The sequence below is a fragment of the Borostomias antarcticus genome (genome assembly GCF_949987555.1).
Source record: "Borostomias antarcticus genome assembly, contig: scaffold_171, whole genome shotgun sequence".
Lineage (NCBI taxonomy): Eukaryota > Metazoa > Chordata > Actinopteri > Stomiiformes > Stomiidae > Borostomias > Borostomias antarcticus.
In genome coordinates, this window is record NW_028176141.1 from 142,322 (window position 1) to 162,920 (window position 20,599).

The window sequence follows — 20,599 nt, forward strand, 5'->3', positions numbered from 1 at the left end:
ATTTATGCTTTCATGATTTTAGAGCGCAATAAACATTTTACAGGATTCCAAAAAGTCCATCCATTCATCCAACTTTGTTCTGAGCGCAGCGCAGGCTGGTAGCCTACTGTCAAGGCTCACGACTGATGCACTCCCTTAACACGTCTCAACTCCCGAGACCATCAAGATAATTTCAATATGAAAGACCTTGGGATTCCAGGGCTGTGTTCGGAATCGCTCCCTCGTTCCCTCACTCCCTATTCCCTATATAGGGTTCACTATGTAGTGAACTACCTAGGGAATGGTTTAAGGAGTATTCGGACACTACACCGAACGTCACAAAAATGCGTCGGTCATTCGTGTGATGCAGGCGGATGCGCCCTCGTATAAACAAACAAGTCTAACAGGGAGCATTCACGCTGCAGGTTGAGATGTACTCACTCAGGTAGTATCGGATTTGCTTTTGTGTGTTCATTTTGAATGTTAAATCCCAAATAAAGTGTTTTAAATTTAAATTCTAATCATGTGCATGTGTGGTTTTTGTACTTTGGTCCTGTCTGTTAATTGCAAGATGTAACGTTGGCTATAGCCGCGCTACTTAGCTAGCTATGAAGCGCACGATCAAATAACATGTTTACAAACATTACATGTTTACGATTTAGCTCCGCAAGCTAGAGTTCCTTCAGTTTATACACGAAAGTTGCCGCCGCCATCCTCCGTTCACAGCCCTCTTCGCGAGACAACTCAACTGCATTGCATTGTGGTATACCGGAGAAAATGTAGGGTACATGCACTGTACCCTGGAAATCAAGGTGACTTGTGGGTAATAAATAGTGGACTATATAGGGAACGAAAATTCCGTGGAGAATTCGGACACTACAAACAAAATGGCTGACGCCCTATATAGTGCACTATATAGTGAATAGGGAGCGATTCCGAACACAGCCCAGGAGTCAAGGCCGTTTCAGACGGGGAGCGACATTCCGCCTGCGTTCTGCTCGGAGAAGGCGACGCACGCGTCCTGCGCGCAGCGGGGCAAGCTGACTACAATTCAGCTCTTGTCGCGGGCGGGCGCGCAGCCTAGTTCCATATGAGAACACTCCTCGGTCCAATTCCGTATAGTAGATCAGCCTGTGTACTTTCAACGAATGTATTATTAGACATAATATCATAATAATATATATAGCCTTCAACGACCTCGTGAGCTGCCTGCCTGATGGTCTCAGGGCTAAAGAGACCGCGCGTCGTTCCTCACCCTAACAATTGGCATGCTATCAATGAAAGAAAATACATTGTAAATAAACATGGTTTTAGGCTATTGTTTTTATGTAGGCCTATAGATTAAGCTATTTGTGTTCATAAGGTAACGTCATTGTAAACGAAAGTAGCCTATAGCCTATAATCCAATTGACTGGAACCAGGGGGTTTGACAAAAGTTATGAGGCAAAATAATTTGTCTTGACTGCATTCAAGATGTATCTTTCACATTAAAACTACATACAAAGCTGGGAATGCTAAGAAAATTGCATATGTTTGCAAACTAAAACAAGTGAACACAATTTTACAATCGAAAATGCTTATGAGACCATTATTTTACTTATATGGGGCAAAAGTGGTTTCTCTTCCTGCTTCTGCCTAAGCCCTCCACAATACCACAACACAACGGTGTCATGTTTTACCGAAGGAGAAGTGAAGACGGTAGCTAGCAGTAGCTAAAGCAGTTAGCTAATGTTAAGATCATTCCTCTAGCTGCTTTGCTGCTAATGCGAGTTCGTCTCCGTTCCTGCCCGAGAAACAGAAGTTGAACTAATAGCATCAAAATAGCTACAGCTGTACTATCGTGCAGCTTCACAGGCTGCTATTAGCAGACAGCACTAAAGTTGACAAAATCACACTTGCACATCATTAGAATTCCAACCATTAATATGGGATTTATCATTCAACTAAACATGGAACCTGAATACTACCTGATATTTCAACCTGCTGCCATCTGTGATCGGCGCGTGTTTGAGTCATGAATATCTTACGCAGTTACATTCCATGTAGTGTCCCAAAACTGTTAAATCATTCCCCATGTAGTTCACTATGAGTCACACTCAATACATCCATGGTAATAGGGAGGGAGTGAGTGAACCATTTCAAACACATCTCTGGTCAGCTCCGTTAGCCATCTTCCTCGTCCTGATGCCATGTTCCATATGAGAACACTCAGCCTAATGTATTAAACTTCTACTTGTCCCGACAGTTAACAGATATAGACCCGGCGACATTTACAGAGATAGAAACTATAAATAGATAGGCTTTGTTCGTAATAATTAAATTACAACCAGACAGAGAACAAGGAGTTTGAGAACGGTAGGCGAGATGAGCTACAGCGCTGGGTCAATGAGTGGTGTTACTGCGCCCCTATGGGCAGGCGAGCGGTGGTGCGGAATGACGTAAAGCGCCTGTTAGAATACCGCGGGTCAAGTTACATTCTTATGTTCCCACATCTGTAAATAGAGGTGCCAAAAACGTTCACCAGCCAGCTAAAACGTATCTAACCTTTATCAATAAATGTGAAGGGCATTTGTATGCATTAACACAATATAAACACATTATTAATTACTGAGGAAATTGACAGAGCCACTTACCTTCATTTTCTTCCTGCGGCACAGCATCTTCAATTCTGAGAATGAACGAGAGTTGTGACTCTGGAGTGTAGTGGAGGTGTTGTCTCTGTTGAAATTAATGAAACGTTGTAGAGCTTCAAGGATCGTTTCATTTGTTACATGTGTAACTATATATATATAAAAACGAACTATTGCGTTCACCCACTTCCGGTTGTCGTAGAGCTTCACGGATTTTTTCATTTGAAAGCTAGGCTATGATTTAGTGGGGGTAGGTGGTGGTTGTGAGTGGCTAAGACCTTCCGTTCAGAAGTTACATGTGTAACTATATATATATAAAAACGAACTATTGCGTTCACCCACTTCCGGTTGTCGTAGAGCTTCACGGATGGTTTCATTTGAAAGCTAGGCTATGATTTAGTGGGGGTAGGTGGTGGTTGTGAGTGGCTAAGACCTTCCGTTCAAAAGTTAGTACTTTGGCATGTCACCAGTTATTATCTGCGCGCGTCACTAAATGTGTATGTAAAGGCTCGTGCAGCCATTTCCCCCGTGTTTCACTTTTATTCGCTAGTTCGCCTCCCAGTTGGTTACTTTTTGAGTAATTTTCCTCTGTTCCTTGGAGTGCCTCACTAGGTCGTACTCATCCACAACCCCCTCTTTTTTAAGCTTTGGAGCTTCTCTGAAAATGTTAGTCGAAGCCTCAGAGCTTCGTTTTTTGTAAACCTTGTGTTCCGTAGTTTCGTAACTTTCCCCCCCCCCACCTAATCCTGGACGTGATCGCCGTGGACACCGACAGCGGCTCTAACGCCGAGCTGACCTATAGCATCATCGTGGACTCGGCCACCAAGGGCGTGTTTGAGATCGATTCCAAACCCCCCCCCCCCCCCCCCCGACACTGTTTCGCCCTGACTTTTACTTGGAACTTTGCCCTAATCCTGGGGGATCCCAACATCAGGATCCCAATCCATTCCACTGCAATGTTAATGCCCGAACGCAGCTTGGTGTACTCCTACGACTTTGATGGGATGGTGGTTGAGGTCAGGGCTCTTGCTGGGGTGAGGATTCGGGCTCCGTACCTGAACCTCCCTTACTTGGAGAGCAGGCACCTGCACCTAGGCTGGCCGTACCTGAAAAAGCACCTACCACTGAAGGGCCTTAGTGGAGATGCGATGAAGTGCCTCCACCAAATGGTTGGCATCACCCTGGCCCGTCTGGATGGAGGGTACTTCATGGACCTCACTGCAGTGCCAAAGGCGGGTGTAATGGATGATAGGAAAGCTGATACCCGTTTCAGCAAATCCGAAAAACTCAGCCCCTCATTATCCCCTTCAAGTCCGAGGACAATCAGGTTTTGCTGTCTGTGTTGCATCAGGTGGGGATGCACATTGTAAGCTGCCTGAGGGAACTGCTCACAGAGCATGTTCACAAGGGGGGGTTCGAGCCAAGCTGGAGGGCGTACCAGTTAGAGCTTGCTCTTGAGGAGCTCTTCTATGGGCACCCCTTGAACCCAGCAGACACCCAGCTGAGTGTCAGCCTTGGAAACGTCGCTTGAGACATTGGACTCTACAGTAGTTTTAATATCTGTACCTTATTTTGAGCAGTACAGGTGGTGTATTGCGTTCTTTTATTTGCAATCTTTGTTCAAGCTTCTATCAGTTCCAAGTTTGTCATCCAAAGGGAACAACCTCACCACCTGATCCAGACCAGTGGAGAACAGACCAGAGCCTGCGCGCAGAGGGACCACGGGAGCACTGCACACAACAAGGCGGCAGTAAGAGCGTGTTTGGGCAGCAAGCCAACACTCCATCTTGACTTGCTGTCCAAGCTCTCCAATTGTTATTAGGTGGGCTAGCTTGCAGAAGCTAGCCCAACTTGTGATATTCCCACTATTTCTTTCTTTCTTTCTTTCTTTCTTTCTTTCTTTCTTTCTTTCTTTCTTTCTTTCTTTCTTTCTTTCTTTCTTTCTTTCTTTCTTTCTTTATTATTATTATTATTCTCCCCGCTTTTTTGAACCTCTACTAGTTCTTCATACTTTGTGCTAGAAACCTCATTCAAACTTTAAAATGTTCATGACGTTCAGCTCTTGATGCTGTATCAGCCACATAACCGTTGTTGTGTCTGTTTCACTAGGCAACATTGTGGCAAAACATTGTAGCTAGTCTATCTGGCCCTCGCAACATTGTGCTAACGTTAGCCTAGATAACATGACGGACCTTAGTATGTATGTTATGTAACATATAGCCTACTAACGTCTGTTAACTATGTTATGTAACGTTATGTTATGCATCAACCGCAGTGTTTGAGTGACTGTTTTCAAGTAGGCAAAACATTGTACTGTGGCTATAATTAATGTAGCTAACAAGAACATCTGGTGAACAGACATTAGTAATATGCACCAACCGCATTTGGTGTGTTTGTTTTCAAGTTGGCAACAGGAACATAGTTAACAAATGTTAGTAGGCAAATTAGGCTATGTATAAGATATGCAAGTATCAATGAGCATGCCACATAATGCCATATACCTACAACATTTTAGCAGTGTAGCCTATATGCAGGTTATATTATTCTTGATTTTATTAAGACACACACAACCTTTCTCCCACACAAGCTAAATATTTACTATTGTTTTGTCCCTTTTCCTTGAACAGAACAGATACTTGTTGACAAGCGCAGGGTGGCTGCATTACTTCTACTCCGTAGAAGGCAGGGAAGACGAGGGCGCATGTGGGTTCACCCCATCAACCAAAGACGAGAGGAGCAGGGAGCATACCATAACTTGGTACAGGAGCTTGGATTGGATGAGGAGAGAAACCTGAAATATTTCAGGATGGGCACACCACAGATGGAGGAGATTCTGAGTGTCATCGGGCCAGATATTGTGAAGCAGGCCACCAACTACAGGGAACCAATAGAGCCCAAACAAAGGCTTGCAGTCACACTAAGGCAAGTGTACAATTTCATTACATGATACAGTTAAGCATTCCCAATGACCACTCAAACAATAATGTTTAATAGGTTTTGTCATTTTAATTAACAATGTTTGGATTTTATTATATGGCTGTAGGACTCCCATGGTATAGGGTGGAGAGGAGTGTCAGATGGTATAGGCTGGAGAGGAGGACTGCCAGGTGGTATAGGCTGGAGAGGACTGCCAGATGGTATAGGCTGGAGAGGACTGCCAGATGGTATAGGCTGGAGAGGACTGCCAGATGGTATAGGCTGGAGGAGGACTGCCAGATGGTATAGGCTGGAGAGGAGTGCCAGATGGTATAGGCTGGAGAGGACTGCCAGATGGTATAGGCTGGTGAGGAGGACTGCCAGATGGTATTGGCTGGAGAGGAGGACTGCCAGATGATATAGGCTGGAGAGGAGTGCCAGATGGTATAGGCTGGAGAGGAGTGCTAGATGGTATAGGCTGGAGAGGAGTGCTAGATGGTATAGGCTGGAGAGGAGTGCTAGATGGTATAGGCTGGAGAGGAGTGCTAGATGGTATAGGCTGGAGAGGAGTGCTAGATGGTATAGGCTGGAGAGGAGTGCCAGGTGGTATAGGCTGGAGAGGAGTGCCAGATGGTATAGGCTGGAGAGGAGGACTGCCAGGTGGTATAGGCTGGAGAGGAGGACTGCCAGATGGTATAGGCTGGAGAGGACTGCCAGATGGTATAGGCTGGTGAGGAGGACTGCCAGATGGTATAGGCTGGTGAGGAGGACTGCCAGATGGTATTGGCTGGAGAGGAGGACTGCCAGATGATATAGGCTGGAGAGGAGTGCCAGATGGTATAGGCTGGAGAGGAGTGCCAGATGGTATAGGCTGGAGAGGAGTGCTAGATGGTATAGGCTGGAGAGGAGTGCTAGATGGTATAGGCTGGAGAGGAGTGCTAGATGGTATAGGCTGGAGAGGAGTGCTAGATGGTATAGGCTGGAGAGGAGGACTGCCAGATGGTATAGGCTGGAGAGGAGTGCTAGATGGTATAGGCTGGAGAGGAGGACTGCCAGATGGTATAGGCTGGAGAGGAGTGCTAGATGGTATAGGCTGGAGAGGAGTGCTAGATGGTATAGGCTGGAGAGGAGTGCTAGATGGTATAGGCTGGAGAGGAGGACTGCCAGGTGGTATAGGCTGGAGAGGAGGACTGCCAGGTGGTATAGGCTGGAGAGGAGGACTGCCAGGTGGTATAGGCTGGAGAGGAGTGCTAGATGCTTTAAGACTCCCATGCTCCATAGCTATGAAGCATGGGTGGTGGAGGGATGGAGGTGTGGTTGGAGGGATGGAATGGTAGATGGACATTGTGCTGGTACTCCAAGTTGTCTAATAGAGTCAGCATTTGGATTTTGGCCATTGCTAATGAGCGGTTATCAAGGCGCTTCATCTGGGGAGCCAGGCTTGCTAAAAAAAGGTCTACCTCATGTGTTGGAGGGACACTTCCAGATGGTTGGGACAATATATTCAGCAACTGCTCATCAATTTCTTGAGCAGCAGTTTTCCTCTTTGTTCCTTTTCTTGTCTTCTCTCTTTCTTGTCGCCTTTCACTCTCTTTCTCTCTCTCACTCTGGCCCTCTGAGGGATGGCTGCTCAGGGACTCATTTCCCACATCGAGCTCAGAGTCTTCTTCCCCCTCCTCAGCCTCTTCCAAGTTTGTGATTGAGCTAAAAAGAAATACAATAGTTATTTATTATGGTCTCTATATACTGTATATTATTTTCTGTACCAAATTAACATTGTAAATTAAGTACAGGTCCCTGGCATGAAATGTGTAATATCTGTTCTATTAGTATTCACAGAAGTTCAGCCTGCACAATGAATACTGTTACTAACTTTCTGGGGAGTGAATATGGGAGCAAATATGAGATTTGCTCAGCATATGTCCAACTCCTCTCATTCCTCGCTCCAGATCCACTGGGCTGATCCTGTCTCTTCCTCCATTTTTGGAAGGAGTCTCAACTTCCTCCATTTTTCTTTGCATTCCTTTCCTGTCAAAAAAATAGATGACATTATGTAGTTAATTTGAATGACATAAAACATTGATTAAACCCACAAATTTATATCTTTATCTTTCTCTATAACCACAGATATCTTGGAACTGGGGAGTCATTCAGTAGCTTGGCCTTCAGCTACCGGCTGGGTGAGCGGACAGTGTCGGGCATCATTCTGGAGACATGTGAGGCCATCATCAAGAGGATGATGTCAACACAGCTGCCACCACCAAACCAGGGGATGTGGAGGAAGGTGGCAAAGCGCTTTGAGGAGAAATGGCAGTTTCCTCATTGCCTAGGGGCAATTGATGGAAAGCATATTGCCATATTTGCTCCATCAAACTCCGGCAGCCAGTACTTCAACTATAAGAAGTCCTTCTCCGTTGTGCTCATGGCCCTCGTTGATGCGGACTGCAGGATCCTGGTGGTCCAGGTAGGAGACTTTGGGAGATCAAGTGATGGTGGAGTATTCGCAAATTGTGCCTTGGGAAGAGCCCTGAACAACGGAACCCTGGACCTGCCACCCCCAGAGGCCATCCCACAAGCCACCACCTTAGGGGAGGTGCCATATGTTATGGTAGGGGATGCTGCATTTCCCATGAAAGTGAACATCATGAAGCCATATCCAGGAAACCATCTCAGCAAACAGCAGCGAGTGTTTAATTACAGGCTGTCAAGGGCCAGGAATGTTGTGGAGAACTGCTTTGGGATCCTGTCCTCTCGGTGGAGGGTCCTTCTGAGCAGGGTCCTTCTTCAGCCTGAGAAGGTAGACAAGGTGGTGCTGACCGCGTGCATCCTGCACAACTTCCTCCTCACAAGGGGACAAAATCATTCCCGAGTGTTGCAAGAGGAACAAGGAGCCGCAGAAGGCCTTGGAGGAATAGACCCACTTGGGGGTAACAGAGGACCCAGGGATGCCTACATTCTCCGTGACAACCTGGCTGCATACTTCAGCTCCCCAGAGGGCAGTTTGGCCTGGCAGGATGGAAGGGTGTAGCCAACTCCTGCTCTCCAGCCTATACCACCTGGCACTCCTCTCCAGCCTATACCATCTGGCAGTCCTCTCCAGCCTATACCACCTGGCAGCTCTACTCTCCAGCCTATACCACCTGGCAGTCCTCCTCCAGTCTATACCACCTGGCAGCTCTACTCACCAGCCTACACCACCTGGCAGCTCTACTCTCCAGCCTATACCACCTGGCAGTCCTCCTCACCAGCCTATACCATCTGGCAGTCCTCCTCACCAGCCTATACCACCTGGCAGTCCTCCTCACCAGCCTATACCATCTGGCAGTCCTCCACTCCAGCCTATACCACCTGGCAGTCCTCTCCAGCCTATACCACCTGGCAGTCCTCTCCAGCCTATACCACCTGGCAGCTCTACTCACCAGCCTACACCACCTGGCAGCTCTACTCACCAGCCTATACCACCTGGCAGTCCTCCTCCAGCCTATATCATCTGGCAGTCCTCCTCCAGCCTATACCACCTGGCAGTCCTCCTCACCAGCCTATACCATCTGGCAGTCCTCCACTCCAGCCTATACCACCTGGCAGTCCTCTCCAGCCTATACCACCTGGCAGTCCTCTCCAGCCTATACCACCTGGCAGCTCTACTCACCAGCCTACACCACCTGGCAGCTCTACTCACCAGCCTATACCACCTGGCAGTCCTCCTCCAGCCTATATCATCTGGCAGTCCTCCTCCAGCCTATACCACCTGGCAGTCCTCTCCAGCCTATACCACCTGGCAGTCCTCCTCACCAGCCTATACCATCTGGCAGTCCTCCTCTCCAGCCTATACCACCTGGCAGTCCTCTCCAGCCTATACCACCTGGCACTCCTCTCCAGCCTATACCATCTGGCAGTCCTCTCCAGCCTATACCACCTGGCAGTCCTCTCCAGCCTATACCACCTGGCAGTCCTCCTCACCAGCCTATACCATCTGGCAGTCCTCCTCTCCAGCCTATACCACCTGGCAGTCCTCCTCCAGTCTATACCACCTGGCAGCTCTACTCACCAGCCTACACCACCTGGCAGCTCTACTCTCCAGCCTATACCACCTGGCAGTCCTCCTCACCAGCCTATACCATCTGGCAGTCCTCCACTCCAGCCTATACCACCTGGCAGTCCTCTCCAGCCTATACCACCTGGCAGTCCTCTCCAGCCTCCACCGAGTTTCACGAACATCAGTCTGGTAGTTTTAGCGTAAACCTGGTCTAAAAAATTTATGGAGGTGAAGCCGGCCATGTTTGGGTGGCTTGTGGACCTGCCCGTGATTCGGATCTGCTCCGAAATTGAATGGATTCTAAGTTGGCCCATGTCATGCCAAATAGTGTCTGGGCTGCCAAAATGTGGCCGGGGTAAGAAGTTAGATTGTCTGGTGACCTTTTTTTGTTGTTAACTTGCTAGCTAACTTGTCTGCGGTCAGTACACATATAATATCAATCAATGTTTCTAATTCATATGAATGAGAAATAAAATAGTAGATAGAATAGAAAAATCTCGTCCACAAATGCTAGCTATTTGGGAGCTGGTAGCTAACGGGAGCTAGCTAGCTGGTTAATGTTCATGGACGAGACTGGTAGCTAACGTTAGTGGATGAGATATTTCAATTCTATTGCCGTATTTTTCACTCAAATGAATTAGAAATGTCGATATTTTATGTGTACTGACCTCAGATCAGTTAGCTAGCAACAACAACAACAACAACAACAAAAAGATCACAAAATGTAATTAGACAGTTGGACTTCTTACCCTAGACACATTTTGGCAGCCCAGACACATTTTGGCAGCCCAGACACATTGTAGCATGACAGCCCCTGCCTGCCACACCGCTCCACCAAGATTCAGAAAAAAAAACGGTCTGGTAGTTTTAGCGTAATCCTAGTCCAAAAAATGAATGCCGATGAATGGACAAACCAGGAAACGCCTGATGGACCCGCCCCATGATTCGGATCCGCTCCGAAATCTAATGGGTTCTAAGTTGGCCCATGCTACACTCCTCTGAGTTTCATGGAAATTGGTCAGATAGTTTTTGCGTAATCCTGCTAACAAACAAACAAACATACACACTAACAAACAAACACACGCCACCTCTCGCCCTGTGCTGTCACCTGGGTGGAGGTAATGATCTGATCATGGACTCACCTGTACCCAGTCTGACCAGTTTGTGCTCTTCCCCAGACCCTCATGGGCGCATCCATCCAATTGACGCTTTGGCTTGTTGTGGACGGGGCCTGTGTTTGTCCACCATGCCCGTTGGTGTGAGTGAGCGGCTCCTCCCCCTCCGACGCCCAGCTGGTGCAGCAACTCCGCCAGGTCTGAGAGGACAGACAAGTGACATCTTCACTGTCGGACGCTGACAGCAACAATCAGAGACTAATGTCAAAGATCATGAGGTAGTTTTCTGTAGTATTTTTGACACAGAATGCCACATTTCAGTGATCTCATTCGCTGTCATATAAAAGCTATATTAGACTGCTAGTGACTCTAATACCAGTGTATATTTAGCTACGGCTAACGGTCATAGGAGTTGAGGAAAGGTCAGGGGTCTCTCAATTGACCATGCAGTCAGCAGAAGAGCCGGCACAGGGAACATTGCTCAATCCAGACATTGGATATAGGTCAGATCTAATCTTGACCTAGGTAATGTTCCATCACTGCTTCATGGCCATAATAAAGAATGGTCAGCTGACAGCCTATATTAAGCCTCTACACTGAACAGTATAAAAGTAAGAACCACCGGACCAAGGAGTCTTACGCGCGCTTTACCTTGTAGCTCTGATGACTTAGGCTATCTCACGCTGGCTTTAGCTTAGCTTAGCAAGCTAGCATGCCACCTGTTGCAACATCTGCTCATCTGTTTACGGTACGTTATATTGTCTAATCCTGTTACGTAACTATGTTAAACTAAGCTATGTGTGTCAAATCAATATTGATCCAAAGCCCAAAGCTTTGATACTGTATGTTTTTGATACATGCTTATGATGATGAATAAAACAACAGAAAGATTATTCTCATAATGCATGCACCACCCCCAAGTCCTTGAATATCGCACCACACGGAAGTCCTTTATCCAGTCCACTCTGGCGTGGTAAACAACAGTAGAATAGTCACAGTTCAATAATACAATCACAGCGCTATTCGTGGGTCCATCCGTTCACCCACGCACAAACACCCCCAGTATTCCACAAGTGCGGCAGAGATCAATCCCGGCCCAAAACGGTAAAAGAAGAAGGCGTCAGATACGTCAACTGGCTCGTGGCAGCACACACAGCGCATGAGATACAGATACTCTGACTGCCGGCTCCCAGCATAGCAGTTGTTCTGGGCAGAGCGAAAAAGGAAGTCTCTGACTCCTCTTCCCGTATAAGTTCCTTCGCCCCCGGGCCAGATGTTAACACAGGAAGCGTCAGGGGGGTCAGGGGTCGCGGTCCCGAGGAGCTCCACGTGTGACCGGACGGCGGTCGCTGCCTCTCCTGAGTGTTGTGTTGTGTTCCTCCAGAGCTGGGAGATCATCACCGAGGATGACTCCACCCTGTACAACAGCCAGCGCTCGCCCCCCCCACCCCACTCCCCCCTGGAGTTCCACTCCTTCTGCGAGGAGCTGAGCCGGCTGCAGGCGTCAGGGACCACGCCCTCTCGCCGAACCTCCCTCACGGTGATTGGTTTTCCCTACTCAGGGCCGCCGGCGTCCAGAGACGGGGAGATTCAGGGGGTAGTACCTGACGATGGACCGATCGCGTCGCAAACTATTGGGATGGACCACTCGGGCCGATACCGATCTGACCGTTTCTGCCAGCGGGGTCGTCCGATGACGATTCTGATAGCGATTCTGATAGCGACACCCGTGTGCTAGTTAAGATCATTTGGGGGAATGACTTTTTTTTTTTATCTGGCAAACCTGACTGATTGACTGACTGCATGCAGTGCAACTTGGCTTGCTTTGTCTAACATCAATGGTCTTATGAGCTGTGCCCTAACATTTGATAATCTTACTGGCTTTGCCTGGTTAAATAAAGTGACTTGTTTTTGTTTTGTTGAATCTCACTACCCAGCTCTGCGCCAAGACAACTCCTCACTGGAGAGAAATTCCCCACATGTTTTCTTTGTCTGACAAATGACAGGATACTGGCCAAGCACTAACCTCATATTTCCAACGAATATTGTCCAACTCCCATCTGTGACCGATGGATCGATCCATTCGTTAGAGTAACAGTGTCTACTTACAGCTGTATGGTTATGTAACGGAGCCATGCTCGCCATGGACGGAAAAGGAAAGCAACACTTCCCACTAATTAATAAACCATTGAAGTTGTACCTCGTAGTCATTTCCTGCCTCATTTCCCATCTGTAGCGAGCATTGCTCCATTACACAGTAGTACATGTTATAATGGTAGTCCTAATTCCACATGGTGGTTTGTAACGGTAGTTTGTGGAATGGTAGAATGTAATGGTGGTTTGTAGAATGTAGGTTGTAATGGTGGCTTGTAGAATGCTAGGTTGTAATGGTGGTTTGTAGAATGTAGGTTGTAATGGTGGCTTGTAGAATGCTAGGTTGTAATGGTGGTTTGTAGAATGCTAGGTTGTAATGGTGGTTTGTAGAATGTAGGTTGTAATGGTGGTTTGTAGAATGCTAGGTTGTAATGGTGGTTTGTAGAATGCTAGGTGGTAATGGTGGTTTGAAGAATGCTAGGTTGTAATGGTGGTTTGTAGAATGCTAGGTGGTAATGGTGGTTTGTAGAATGCTAGGTGGTAATGGTGGTTTGTAGAATGCTAGGTTGTAATGGTGGCTTGTAGAATGCTAGGTTGTAATGGTGGTTTGTAGAATGCTAGGTGGTAATGGTGGTTTGAAGAATGCTAGGTTGTAATGGTGGTTTGTAGAATGCTAGGTGGTAATGGTGGTTTGTAGAATGCTAGGTGGTAATGGTGGTTTGTAGAATGCTAGGTTGTAATGGTGGCTTGTAGAATGTAGGTTGTAATGGTGGTTTGTAGAATGTAGGTTGTAATGGTGGTTTGTAGAATGTAGGTTGTTATGGTGGTTTGTAGAATGCTAGGTGGTAATGGTGGTTTGTAGAATGCTAGGTTGTAATGGTGGTTTGTAGAATGCTAGGTTGTAATGGTGGTTTGTAGAATGCTAGGTTGTAATGGTGGTTTGTAGAATGTAGGTTGTAATGGTGGTTTGTAGAATGTAGGTTGTAATGGTGGTTTGTAGAATGCTAGGTTGTAATGGTGGTTTGTAGAATGTAGGTTGTAATGGTGGCTTGTAGAATGTAGGTTGTAATGGTGGTTTGTAGAATGTAGGTTGTAATGGTGGCTTGTAGAATGTAGGTTGTAATGGTGGTTTGTAGAATGCTAGGTTGTAATGGTGGTTTGTAGAATGCTAGGTGGTAATGGTGGTTTGTAGAATGCTAGGTTGTAATGGTGGCTTGTAGAATGCTAGGTGGTAATGGTGGTTTGTAGAATGCTAGGTGGTAATGGTGGTTTGTAGAATGCTAGGTGGTAATGGTGGTTTGTAGAATGCTAGGTTGTAATGGTGGTTTGTAGAATGTAGGTTGTAATGGTGGCTTGTAGAATGTAGGTTGTAATGGTGGTTTGTAGAATGCTAGGTTGTAATGGTGGTTTGTAGAATGCTAGGTGGTAATGGTGGTTTGTAGAATGCTAGGTGGTAATGGTGGTTTGTAGAATGCTAGGTTGTAATGGTGGTTTGTAGAATGCTAGGTGGTAATGGTGGTTTGAAGAATGCTAGGTTGTAATGGTGGTTTGTAGAATGCTAGGTGGTAATGGTGGTTTGTAGAATGCTAGGTTGTAATGGTGGTTTGTAGAATGCTAGGTGGTAATGGTGGTTTGTAGAATGCTAGGTTGTAATGGTGGTTTGTAGAATGCTAGGTGGTAATGGTGGTTTGTAGAATGCTAGGTTGTAATGGTGGTTTGTAGAATGCTAGGTTGTAATGGTGGTTTGTAGAATGATAGGTGGTAATGGTGGTTTGAAGAATGCTAGGTTGTAATGGTGGTTTGTAGAATGCTAGGTTGTAATGGTGGTTTGTAGAATGATAGGTGGTAATGGTGGTTTGAAGAATGCTAGGTTGTAATGGTGGTTTGTAGAATGCTAGGTGGTAATGGTGGTTTGTAGAATGCTAGGTGGTAATGGTGGTTTGTAGAATGCTAGGTTGTAATGGTGGTTTGTAGAATGCTAGGTTGTAATGGTGGTTTGTTGAATGCTAGGTTGTAATGGTGGTTTGTAGAATGCTAGGTGGTAATGGTGGTTTGTAGAATGCTAGGTTGTAATGGTGGTTTGTTGAATGCTAGGTGGTAATGGTGGTTAGTAGAATGCTAGGTGGTAATGGTGGTTTGTGCTCCTGTGTTCTCCTCAGCTGGCTGGTCACTCCAGTCACTCCAGCCGCAGAGGAAGTGCCCAGACTCTGATGGTGGAGGAGCACCCTGTCCATCCTGTGGTGTGTACAGTATCACACTAACCATCTGGCCTGTATGACAACAGCCCTGTGCCCCGCAAATGTGTTCCGTATGCAAATGTGTTGTGTATGCAAATTTGAACACTTTCAACTTCCCCCCCTTTGTCCCCCCCTGGCGTTTCAAAATGGTATTTTTCTTTGTGCCGCTGTCTCAAAAACGTCCCACATTTAGCTTGTACAATGCAATAGATGAAACTCTGCTTATCAACTCCTTGATCATCACAGAAGAGTGTCTTTCCCCACTGCTCAGTTTAGAGAGATACTGTAAGAAAGTTTGTTGTTTAGATGATTAGATTGAGTGAGGAACCTAGAACTCGGACTACTAGACTCACACACACACAGAAAGCGTGTCTCCCTCGCTCCGATACCACACGCAGGATGGTGGGGGGAAAGAGAGCGGGAAGGAGCCTGTTATGCTACAAAACCAGCAGGACGGTACTGAGTTTGGCACAACACACACATGAATGAATCAATCTCCCTGTGAACCACAGCCGGTGGCGTCCGGGGGAAGGTTGATCCTCTCTGAGGGCAGGCAGGTTCTGAATGAAGGCTCATGATCCTGGAGGAGAAAGAGCGCCATTTGTTATTGTTGACAAAAAAAAAACTAGCATCCAGAAACATAATTACCAAGTTATCTAATGTTAGATATGTATTTATTTTGTTCCAGAACCTAACATAGATGCATAGTTTTCTGACTGCTAGCTGGCATTAACAACATGCCAAATGCTACCCGCCAGCAGCCTGGCTTTGGTTGCGCAATGGATGACACACTTCCTTTGTATCTACCTACCCACCTACCTATCTACCTACCTACCTACCTACCTACCTACCTACTTACATACCCACCTACCTACTTACCTACCTACCTACCTACCTACTTGCATACCTACCTACCTACCCACCCATCCACCTACCTACCTACCTACCCACCCACCCACCTACCTACCTACCTACCTACCTACCTACCTACCTACCTACCTACCTACCAACCTACCTACCTACCTACCTACCTACCTACCTACCTACCTACCTATCTAAATAAAAAAAACTTGCCTGTGGTCACTTTAAGACCACTTCGGTTAAGCTTGTTGATGGCATGTAAGACTTAATTGACCTTCTGGTTAAATAACAGTTAAAAGAGAGAAAGTTTGCCTGACATTCTACTAAAGAGAAGGAGCAGCTCGGTGACGCTCAGCTCTCCTCTGGAGGCTGTGGTGATGCCGTGGGGAGCAGAGCGTCTGATCAAGGCTATAATAGTTTTGCTTTTTTCATTAGTTTTTATTTTTATATAATTTTAACTTTTTGTTTTCAATTTCAGTTTTTTTTTTTTTGGTTTATTTTTTAATTTTTTAAATGCTTAGTTTTAGTTTAGTTTTTATTAGTTTCAGTATTAGTATAAGTTTTATTTTATTTTTCTTCTGTCCTATTCTGGTAAGACTATCCTGATCTTGTGAGCTCACATTGTTCCATGTGAAACAAGCCATCTGGCACACGTCAGGTTACTTCTGCGCAGAGGCATAGCTAAAAAATTGAGGATAGATTTCATATCCACCCAAAATACTAGGCATGTATGAAATGAAAAAGACTAAAACTAAGGACATTTTCTGTATAATTTTAGTTTATTTTAGTGAGTTTTGTGAAAACACAATATAGTTTGTAAGTAGTTTTTTTTTGTTGTAAAGCCCAGTTTTTATTTTTATTTCAGTTAACTAAAATGCTTTTTCACACCTAGTTCTTATTTTTTATTTTTTTTTATTTTTAGAGCTTTTATTATTAACTCTAATAACCTCGGGTCTGATGGTGTCTGTATGGAGGGTCTTTGTGTGTGTGTGTGTGTGTGTGTGTGTGTGTGTGTGTGTGTGTGTGTGTGTGTGTGTTTGTGTGTACACAGTATGTGTGTATGCGCGTGTGTATACAGTATGTGTGTGTGTGCGTGTGTGTGTATGACTGTCTGGGAGGTCTGATAGTGTATTTCTGTTGTGCAGCTGCTGCCGACCTCTCTGGGTCTGCCTCCAGGCTGGGAGGAGAAGCAGGACAGTAAGGGACGACCCTACTTCGTCAACCACAACAGCAGAACCACCACCTGGACTAGACCACTCATACAGGCAGGCTGCTCACCCATTCTTCTCTCTCTTTCTCTCTCTCTGTCTATCTTGCTCTGTCTCTCTTCATCTCTCTGTCTCTCTCCATCTCTCTCTGTTTCTCTCTCTGTCTCTCTCCATCTCTGTGTGTGTGTGTCTCTCTCTCTCTGTCTGTCTCTCTCTCTCTATTGCTTTATATCCCTATGTCTCTCTGTCTGTCTCCACCTCTTTCTGTCTCTCTCTCTCTATTGCTTTATATCCCTATGTCTCTCTCTCTCAACACCATGTGTGTCTCCTTGATCTGACCAGATCACGTTGGAAGCAGCAGCAGCCCAGACTGTGTTGTCCCAGAGTCCCACCATTTACCAGCCCCCCCTGCTGTCCCCGGAGGGCTCCCCCCAGCACTCCCCCGGCCCCCAGCCCAGGCACTCCCCCGGGCCCCAGCCCCAACACTCCCCCGGCCCCCAACCTCAACACTCTCCCGGCCCCCAACCCCAGCACGAGTACGGCCTGATGCCGGCAGGCTGGGAGGTCCGCAGCGCGCCCAACGGAAGACCCTTCTTCATCGACCACAACACCAAGACCACCTCCTGGGTGAGCGAGAGAAACACACTCCACACACACACACACTCACACACCACCTCAGGAGACCGATTTGCTCCAGATCTTGGAATTTGCCATTTGGCCCAGTGTTCTTATTTGTGTGACTCACTTCCTGGTCTGTCTGGTGCTGAGCAGGAAGACCCCAGGTTGAAGATTCCGGTGCATATGAGGAAGAGACCTTCTCTGGACCCCACTGACCTCGGCCCAATGCCGGTAAGTGCTCTGTTAACATTACATTACAGTCATTTAGCAGACGCTTTTATCCAAAGCGACTAACAATAATTGCATTTAACGTAGGAAAAGCCAATGTACAATCTACTACTTGCCAGAACTCACAAGTGCATCTCCTTTCTAAAACAAGTGACTAAGAGCATAATCTAGTGCTGAAGGCAAAGTGCAAGAATAGCAATCTAGCATCATACCAGGAAGTAATCAACAGTAGGCCACATTGTACTCCAAATGTGATTGCTGAAGTTGATAGACAGTAGATTGATAATGGATGAAATCATTATCATCAGCAGTAACGATACAAGACAACTTTATTCGTTATTTTTACAAAGATGCGATGTTATTTTGCTGCCTATACATATCGTTTACATGCTCAAGGGCACATTAGTGGTGTGTGGTGGAACAGAGAGTGACGTGTGCGTGTGTGTGTGTGTGTGTGTGCGTGTGCGCGTGTGTGTGTCCGTGCGTGCGTGTGTGTGTGCGTGCGTGTGACCCGTTTCTGCCCTGTGCCAGCCGGGCTGGGAGGAGAGAGTCCACAGCGATGGGAGGATATTCTACATAGATCACAGTACGTATCACATGCTCATCACATTCATATCACACAGCACCACAGATCATGAAGCAAACACTGATCCCTGTGTGAAGCTCACATGCTGCTCTTCTAAATAACTCTTCTGTGTTTCCCCAGACACCAAGACCACCCAGTGGGATGACCCCCGCTTGCAGAACTCCGCCATCACTGGACCAGTGAGTAACATCCTCTCCCCCTACTTCCTGTTGAGAGCTCTCATCAGGAACAGGAAGTCGGGACCTTTGTCCCGGTGGAGTCAGGGTCACCAGACTGCCCGTAGATATGCATAATTGATGTTGATTGATTTCTGGTCACGTGACGGCGTGCGTGTGCGTTCCAGGCCGTGCCTTACTCCAGGGACTACAAACAGAAGTATGAATACTTCCGCAAGAAGCTGAAGAAACCGGTAAGCAAGACGGACTGATTCTAGCTAACCGCCGCGCAAGTTCTAGAGTTACAGCTCACCTCACAAATAGATCAGGTTCACCATGTCAGAGCTCGGTCGCCTGATAAGGGTTTTATGTTTCTGACCTTGTGTGACTCCGGATGACTCAGCCGAATCCCTCTGAGCGCCTGTCGATATGCCCCGGGAGGGAGAAAGGCGGGGGTTTAGCACATTGAAACGCTCCCTCGCAAAGCCGTCATCACATGGCCTCTCTTCCAGGCCGACGTCCCCAACCGCTTCGAGATGAAGCTGCGCCGCAACGCCGTCCTGGAGGACTCGTACAGGCGCATCCTGTCCGTCAAGAGGGCCGACTTCCTGAAAGCCAGGCTGTGGGTGGAGTTCGAGGGGGAGAAGGGCCTGGACTACGGAGGCGTGGCCAGAGAATGGTTCTTCCTCATTTCCAAGGAGATGTTCAACCCTTATTATGGGCTGTTTGAGTACTCTGCCACGTGAGTGTCTCGTATGCCGTGCGCGTTTGAACGAGGGTGTCTGGTGAGGGTGGTCGCTGAGGGAGTTGAATATCTCCTCTTTTCTCACCTGTACCCCTCCGTTTCTGCAGGGATAACTACACTCTGCAGATCAACCCCAACTCTGGGCTGTGCAACGAGGACCATCTGTCCTACTTCAAGTTCATTGGCCGCGTGGCAGGCATGGCGGTGTACCACGGGAAGCTGCTAGATGGTGAGGCTGATGGCCATGCTAGTTCAGAGCCATGTGTCACCGCGACAGGACGTCACGTTTACTCCGCTCCCTAACCCCAGGAAGATTAGCCGCGCCCACTAGTTGAAGGAAAACACATTCTTGCAAAATAGTGTATTTTTGGTTTCGTCCAACATTTTCTGTGATGGTATGTTTCGCTGTCACTGTTATCAAACAACTCCATACACGTCCTGCAAAAACTGGATCCTAGTTGGCTAACGACAAGCTGTTTCTACATGCTAGCCAGCTAGTCTTTACAGTATCTTAGTTGTTTGATGACAATAAGCATAAAATATGTGATCAATGACACCATAAACCTATCAGAAAGTGTATTGAGAGACACAAAAAATCAATCAGAGCAAAAATTCAAAAGACTCTAAAAGAGGATAATTTGCATTCCAGTCAATGGCGAGGCCGTGGAGGTCTATAGAGCATATTCGGCTGTAGCATCATTCCCCCAAGGTTAGTTACAGAGATAACTTAACTTAATAGAGAGAGATGCAAGATGTTGATGTGTGTGTATGTTTAACCTCAGTTATGAAAGGTTTTGAACGTTTGGAATTAACTCACTTTAAAAACAATTTATCCGTTTTTATAGAAACGTGCTTATAGATAACCAATTTGCTTATTGATCTAATCATTCTGTTGAAGATGCTGCCTTTTGCTCTTCGCAAAGTTTACGAACATCTAGACAAAAAGAACAATTATTCCATTTGTAAATGGGATTTCTTAACTAATAGGCCGCAGGTGGTAAAGGTTAAGAGTTGTGTCTAACTGAGTAGTGGGACACCTCAAAGCTGTCTTCAGCCCATTATTGTATTCACTATTTACTCATGATTACACTGACAAATTCCAAAATAATGATATTGTTAAATTTGCAGATATCCATATTAACCCTTAAGGACCCGTGCTGAATTCAGAGCAGCATTGTGATGTTGGTGTGA

At 46.5% G+C, this 20,599-nt stretch overlaps 2 protein-coding genes across 2 annotated transcripts in view; both read left to right on the forward strand.

Annotated features, from left to right (window-relative positions):
* The window catches only part of LOC311328767 (isobutyryl-CoA dehydrogenase, mitochondrial-like), a gene marked incomplete at its 5' end in the record, with an annotated part of 80,069 nt that overhangs the window by 39,745 nt on the left and 19,725 nt on the right, over window positions 1-20,599 (forward strand). The window lies entirely within an intron of this gene.
* The window catches only part of LOC311328772 (E3 ubiquitin-protein ligase NEDD4-like), a gene marked incomplete at both ends in the record, with an annotated part of 37,770 nt that overhangs the window by 14,794 nt on the left and 2,377 nt on the right, over window positions 1-20,599 (forward strand). Inside the window, 12 exons of the mRNA XM_084462685.1 lie at window positions 3,326-3,810; window positions 7,653-7,989; window positions 12,061-12,216; window positions 14,930-15,010; window positions 17,014-17,133; window positions 17,419-17,703; window positions 17,848-17,925; window positions 18,454-18,508; window positions 18,629-18,687; window positions 18,852-18,917; window positions 19,176-19,405; window positions 19,516-19,637. Coding sequence (XP_084318811.1) covers window positions 3,326-3,810; window positions 7,653-7,989; window positions 12,061-12,216; window positions 14,930-15,010; window positions 17,014-17,133; window positions 17,419-17,703; window positions 17,848-17,925; window positions 18,454-18,508; window positions 18,629-18,687; window positions 18,852-18,917; window positions 19,176-19,405; window positions 19,516-19,637 — 2,074 coding nt within the window. The remainder of the gene's footprint in view (window positions 1-3,325; window positions 3,811-7,652; window positions 7,990-12,060; window positions 12,217-14,929; window positions 15,011-17,013; window positions 17,134-17,418; window positions 17,704-17,847; window positions 17,926-18,453; window positions 18,509-18,628; window positions 18,688-18,851; window positions 18,918-19,175; window positions 19,406-19,515; window positions 19,638-20,599) is intronic.